Raw genomic sequence first — 6,877 nt, forward strand, 5'->3', positions numbered from 1 at the left:
TAAATGAAACCATTGAATGGAGTCCGTAGGAGGATTCAAAGTGGTGGAGTCCAGGCTGCTACTCTTTGTGCACTAAATGTGTGTGTCTTTACTTCCTGACATCTAGTCTTGTTCTAGCCAAGTGTACCCACCTCCTTTAACCACATATCCCTCTGCCTCTCTACCTTTGAACATTTACTATCTGATATGTCTTTCTTTTCTTCAACAAATCATAATACCTTCTCTTTCTTTTAGGTATGAAATAGCTGAAAGCAAAGAAATATTCTTTGTTCTACTTCACTCAGTTGCAGTTACTCCTTTAACATTTATAATTGGCAATGCCCTATAACTTCTGTTTTTAATATTTGTTGGTTTTTCTGCTGTGATGCCTGTTAGGGTTGGAAAACTGTTAGTTGGTTGGCTTCTCTTTCCCGCCCGCTGCTGCCTCAAGAATGACCACAGGGAGCTCTAGGAGTATCCTGCATCTTAGGAGTCAGCTGAGGGGGTGATGTGGCCTTGAGGCCACAGCCATGTGAAAGGCTCTTTCTGGAAAAGGCTTTCATGTTTCCATACCTATTTTTCTTTTTTTATGACTTAAAAATAATTTTTTTGGTTTTATTTTGTTTTTACTTTCCAAATATGAACATATTTCCTAGCCTGTGTGTTTGCTGTTTTGAACTGGAAAAGCACTACCCAGGTTTTACTTTTGTTTGCTTTCCTTCTAAGTGGGCTTGCATTATATTTTATTCTGCTTCTAATAAAGTTTACTTAGATATTCTTTTCTGCAGAATTCTTTGCTTCTCAGATTTCACAGTGCACATCATCTTTGAAGCAGTTCAGCATTGTGGTTTCCTTTGACTCTGCTTGTTTGCATAATGATTGTCTCTTCCTTTGTCTGTCAGCACATGGCTATGGAGTGCTGCTATATTCCAGCATCTCATGCAGGGAGAGCAGATAACAAGCACATCTGTGTATGTCTGATGATTACAGACATCTGAGAAGAAAACCTAAAGTAGGGGATTGGAAGTGATGTCCGAGTGGGGAGAGGAGACCTGTTCTACACGAGGTATCTAGAGAGGGCCTTTCAGACAGTGACTGGTAACCAAAAGTGAGTGAAGACGCTACGGACATGGCAAGATCCCTGTTATCCAGGCATACTTGATGTATGCAAAATACAGAACGAAGCTGGAGGGACTGAAGCTGAATTTCTGAGGGATAGATGCAGCCAGAAGAGCACACTCAGAAAGAGAAGGCAGCCTCTGCCTGTACGCTGTTGTGTCCTGACTGTCCAGCATAGTGCCTGTCCCGTGGCAGGTGCTCACTGGGGAATTATATAGTGAATATGTATAGTAGCAGTAATAAACATTTAGGGGTCTTTGTTCAGCTAATTTATGTAATCCTAATTACAATCATAAGAGGTATCATTAATGCCTTCCGACATGAGCAACTTGTTGTAGGGCTCTCACTCAGTAGGGGGAAGAGCAAGGATTCTAGCCCATGAAGGTTGGTTCCAAGCCCATACTCCTGACCAGTATGCTGGCTGCCTTATGTAGGTTAAGTGCTGTTGGCTTTGGGGCATATATAAGAGCTTCAACTCATTCCAGATAATTCTTCAGTCTCCTCTGTGCTAAATTCTGTTCTAGGTGCTAGCAAACATCTGTGAACAAAGCAAACATTTCTGCCCACATGCAGTCTATGTCCCTGTTGCAGGAGACAGACAGTAAGCAAGTGAATAAAATGTAAAGTATTGTACCAGATGGAGACAAATGGTATGAAAAAAAAACAAAATGAGGATGGGTAAAAGGCTGGAGCTTGAAGTTTTTAGGTAGAGTTGTCAGAAAAGATCCCATAGAGGGGAAGTTTGAGCATAGACCCAATGAGGTGAGGAAACCAGCTATGACTGTCTAGGGCAGGACTAGAGCCAGAGCTCTAGTACCAGGCTTGCAGTCTGTAAAGGTGCCAGGTGTATTGGAGGTGCCTGTTGGTAGGAATTTTTTGAACATTTAAAAAAAATTACTTTTGAACTATTATATCAGTATTTTATTTAATCCTATTTATGCTAATTTACAAAAGACTTGTTAGCAAATCCGCTTTTCTCTGTAACACTTCTTGTTGTCTCTTGCCAAATGCCAATGTCTCGGCTTGGCACAGAATCACGAGCCACCACACAGCTTTGTAGGTTCAAACAGCAATTCTTTATTCCCGCTCTCACACCGCCTCCACACAGGTTCAGGGGCAATCCCAATCCCCCGCACAATTCACGTCCCAAATACTTTTTCTGTTCAATTCCTTTGCCTATTTATTGATTGGGTTATTTGGTGTTTTAGTGTTAAGCTTTTTTTAAAATATATATGTGATGCTGAGAATTGAACCCAATGCCTCACACATGCTAGACAAGCACTCTACCACTGAGCTACAACCCCAGTCCGGTATTAAGCTTTTGAATTCTTTATATATCCTGAGATTAATGCTCTAAGGTGCAGGTAGCAAAGATTTTGAGATGTACTTTTCACATGACATGTTTCATTGTATTTTATTTCCTTTTACAAACAGGTTTCCTTTTTCTTGGAATACCTATCCTCTTTGTCCAGGCTTCTGCAGTCCTGTTTATTAGTGGAACCTAACCTCGTGACACAAGATGATCTTCTGAAACCTCTTATTAATAATATCATTAGAGTTCTCATTGTATGCATCGACAATGCATTAGGTAAGATTTATTAATTTATTTGTATTTAGTTTAGGTTGGAAGTGAATTATATTGAGGAAAAAAAATCTTAGTGTGCTCCAGATATCCTCTTCAATGTTACTTTTTGGTTTGTATTAAGTATTTTGGAAGGCTTGAATAATTTGGTTTGTAGTTTGGATGTTTTTTTTTGTTTGTTTGTTGTTTTGTTACCAGGAATTTAACCAGGGCACTTAAACACTGAGCTGTATCCCCAGAAATTTTTTTCATATTTTATTTAGAGACAGGATCTTTCTAAGTTGCTGAGGCTGACATTGAACTCTCAATCCTCCTGGCTTAGCCTCCTGAGTTGCTGGGATTACAGGCATGTGCCATTATGCCTGGCATTTGGACAGTTTTAAGTGGTTCCAGGAGACTACTTGAGGCAGGTGTATAATTCAGTAAAGGATCATCCCTGTGTTGTCAACTAAAACGAGGAGAAGCTCTCTACATCTGTCATGATAGAAGGTACCTTGAGGCCTGGGTATTAATTATGCTTACTGTATTAGTCAGGGTTCTCTAGAGGAACAGAACCAACAGGAGATATGATTATAAAAAGGAAATTTATTAGATTGGCTTACATGACCAGAAGCAGAAAAGTCTACAATGTCCATCTGGAGGCTAGAGAGCTGGAGGAACCAGTAGCTAAGCAGTCCAAGAGGCTGAAGCCTCAGAACAAGAGGAATCACTGATTCTGAGACCAAAGGCTTCTGGGAACTTCCTAGAGAATCATTAGGAGAGTCCACTTTGGAAGAGTGAAGGAGCAAGAGCCTGATGTCCTCAGGTGATCCCAGCACCAATCAAGAACCCCTTGTAAAAAGAATCGAGGTTTGCTCGATTCTTCTGCTGCTTCCTTGTTCTTCCTACTTTTATTCCATCCACGCCACCATCCTATTGGATGGTACTGCCTACATTTAGGGAAGATCTCTACTTTAGTTGGCTATCCCACATGCCAGTCATTCCTAAGCACACCCTCATAGACGCACTCAGGAGCCTCTTAATCTTTAGCATCTCTTAATCCAGTCAAGTTGACAATTCTCGTTAGCCATTACACTTATAAACTGTGGCTGAAGCCAAATACCCTACTAATAAGTCATTTGCAATGACTGATGTAAGCCAATTTAGCATATATAATATAAAAAATTTCCTAAGCTCTTAAATTATTGGAAAATATTCTGTGATAAAAAATTGAATGTGATGGTTAGTAATAGAGAAAATTAACAGTGTAGGCTCTTTAGCAAAATAAACATTTAAAATATTTAAGTATTAGGGTATAATGAAGAATTGATCATTTGATAATTATTCTTGCCATTTAATTCCTTCTTATTTAGTCCTTTGAATTGTATGGATTTGCTTGGTTTCAGGTCTAGAAAGTGAAGAGCCAGCAGCTCTTCTATGTTAAAATTATCCTAGTGCTTGAGGAGCAGTAACTACATAATTGGAATTTTACAAGCTCCAGTTGATAGCCTAACTTAGCTTATTAGGCTAGACTGTGCAATCTCAAGAAGGTGCTATTATCTCACCCCTAAGGGGTTAAGGTTCATTTTTAGGAGAAGAATATGAAACAAAGAAAATCTTAGATATTACAGTGGACTGTGGACTGCCGAAGCTCACCTCTACTGATAAAATCTTGTTATTTTACATTTAATATCTCTTGTTGGATTTTCTTGCATATCTCTTGAGAAGCATTGACATGGTGTTCATGGAAGATGCACAAGAAGTACGCAACATTAGTGCTACAAAGCTGTGGCGAATGGATGGCTCTGATTGGAGAACTTTTGATGGATTGCTTGATCCCAAAGTCACATGACAAGAGATAGTTTGAGCATCTTCACTGCCATTGGTGGCCTCATAGATGCTTTTTGTTGTTCCTCTTTTGTATGTGTCTTGGTCTTTGGAAGTTAAATAAAAGTAATATGTATTTTATTATTTAATTATATCAAGTTCTGAAAGGAGAAATGCTGACATTATCTGGGTTTACATGTAGTAGTTAAATTATTTTTTAGTATCTAGCAAAAGGTAAGAAAAAAAACTAAAATGTTTTTCTATAAGAAATTAGGTATTTAAATTTTTATGGTAAAATCACAGTTTTGAATGATTTATAAAAACTTATTTAAATTGCTAATTTATATAATTTGAGATGTTATAACTCATATAAGTAAATAAATTACATTAAAAGTTATTTAGCATGTATAGTAATAAAATTAATAAAAAGAATAGCTTTTTAATCCCTCTGAATTTTCTTTTTTTTCTTAATAGTTTTTTACTGTTTGACTTATCTTTGAACTTAAATTCTTAAGACCTGTAACTTTAAAGTCTTTGTTGGTATAAAGTACAGATAAACATATAGTACCCAAACAGATTTACAGCATCTGTGTAATTAATATTTTGTTGGAATGACAATGAGAAATTAATATTTTGTTGGAATGGTAATGAGAGCTATCAATGAGAAGACAGTTGTGAAACACCAGGGGTTACTCTAAACCAAACTCCTCGGAAAGTGCTATTTCCAGATAATTTCATGGATGATGAAAAACACCTAGATATAAGTCCTTAGTTTATTGCTACAGTCTGGCTGGGCATAAAATAACCGAGCCACCACAAAAGCCTTGTAGATTCCAACAGCAGCTCTTTATTCCAGAACTCTCACTGGCACTCTACATGCACGTTCTGGGGAAAATACACACCCTCCACCGGGCTCTGCATACCAAATACTCTCAGAACCCCAACTCCACGGGAACTCAAGGAGGGGAGGGGGGGGCTGAGGCAGCAGGATATGCCCTAAACCTGGAGCCACCCTAATCCAGCAGGATCCACCCTAAACCCGGAGCCGCCCTAATCCCTGAGCAAGGTCACCTTTCAAACCAAAACTCTCAAACATTCATGCATGTTATGGCAAATGACCTGGGTCCAAGGAAAGCCCATTTCCACAATGGAGAGTCCTCCCTCTAAGCAACATTGGGTAGGCTGACAAGGAAATTGCCATGCGTCATTCCTACTTGGCTATGGCTCTCAGCAGTTTATTTTATAGTGAAATTTGAGAAAGGATGACTGATACTGCTTATGGCACAGCACAGAGTCCTAAGGTAGCCACTGTTGTCCAGTTTCTATGTACCCAGGTGCAGAGATGGGAAAACGTGTCCTTACCTAGAAGGTTGATTGCTGTATTGTTAGCCCCAGGCAAAGCTGGACAATCGCCTTTTGTGTTACAGCTTTCTTCGTGGGGTAATAATACTCTTCATGATTCTTCAGAGAAATTCTTCATTTCTGTGTTGACTTTGGCACATTATGTTTTCCTTTTCACCCCTGCACACAGCTACTAGAGAGGATGAAGAAAATAGGAGAAAACTTGACATTTACAGAAGTACCACAATGACTTGTTTGTATAAGGTGCCCAAAATGTAGTTCTGAAATTATGACATGTTCCATTTGTCATACTTCCTGTCTTGTTTAGTGTACTTTAATGAGAAGATGGCTTGTTGAGTGTGTCTTTGGATGTAGGAAGGCAAAGGGAGATGTCTTGAGGAGGCAGTAGAGAGGGGAAGGGACTGGGCAATGCTGAATGCTGAACTACATTGGTTTTCACTTGGCAAGTACATACCTCTTATTTTAAGTGTAACAAAGTGTGGAGAGTTTGTATTTTGAAAGGTTCTTATTCTTCTTTGTGTTAGTAACTTGAAATGTTTTGGTTAATTTTGTAGATGTAGAGTTAATATCGACTTTTTATCACACCTGGACACACTTATTTGACCTTCTGGCTGCACTCCTGAGGAAAGCTGGTGCTGTCTCACACCCGTCTATCACCTCGGCTCTGGCCAGGCACTGGGCGGCAATGACGGGTAAGAAAGTCCTCGCAGGCATGGGGTCTTTCTGCTAATAACATGAAGATAATCCTTACTCCCAATTAGATATGTAAATTCTCTAAAATTAAGTAACTTTGGCATGGCCCATGAAAGAGAAACCAGGGCACTTGGTTTGAGGAATTTGCAATGTTCTTGAGGAGCCCTCCAAAAATGTACTTTTGAAAAACGGAAACACTTTTCAAAATGGCTAAAAATAAGCAAGAAGAGCCTATGATTTCATGAAGATACTTATGATAAGATTAAAATAAAACAATAAGATTTTCTTTTGAATAGAAATCAGTCTCTTCTGACATAAGTGCGATATATATATATG

General features: G+C 38.8%; 1 protein-coding gene across 4 annotated transcripts in view; it reads left to right on the plus strand.

Annotated features, from left to right (window-relative positions):
- LOC144369010 (rotatin-like) overlaps positions 1–6,539 on the plus strand; it is a 46,241-nt gene extending 39,702 nt beyond the window's left edge. For all 4 annotated transcript variants that reach the window (XM_078028068.1, XM_078028067.1, XM_078028065.1 and 1 more), the window contains 2 exons: positions 2,533–2,686; positions 6,403–6,539. In XM_078028068.1, coding sequence (XP_077884194.1) covers positions 2,533–2,593 — 61 coding nt within the window. In that variant the 3' untranslated portion in view covers positions 2,594–2,686; positions 6,403–6,539. The remainder of the gene's footprint in view (positions 1–2,532; positions 2,687–6,402) is intronic.
- The last annotated feature ends 338 nt before the right edge of the window (positions 6,540–6,877 follow it).

This window comes from Ictidomys tridecemlineatus, chromosome 12 (assembly GCF_052094955.1).
Source record: "Ictidomys tridecemlineatus isolate mIctTri1 chromosome 12, mIctTri1.hap1, whole genome shotgun sequence".
Lineage (NCBI taxonomy): Eukaryota > Metazoa > Chordata > Mammalia > Rodentia > Sciuridae > Ictidomys > Ictidomys tridecemlineatus.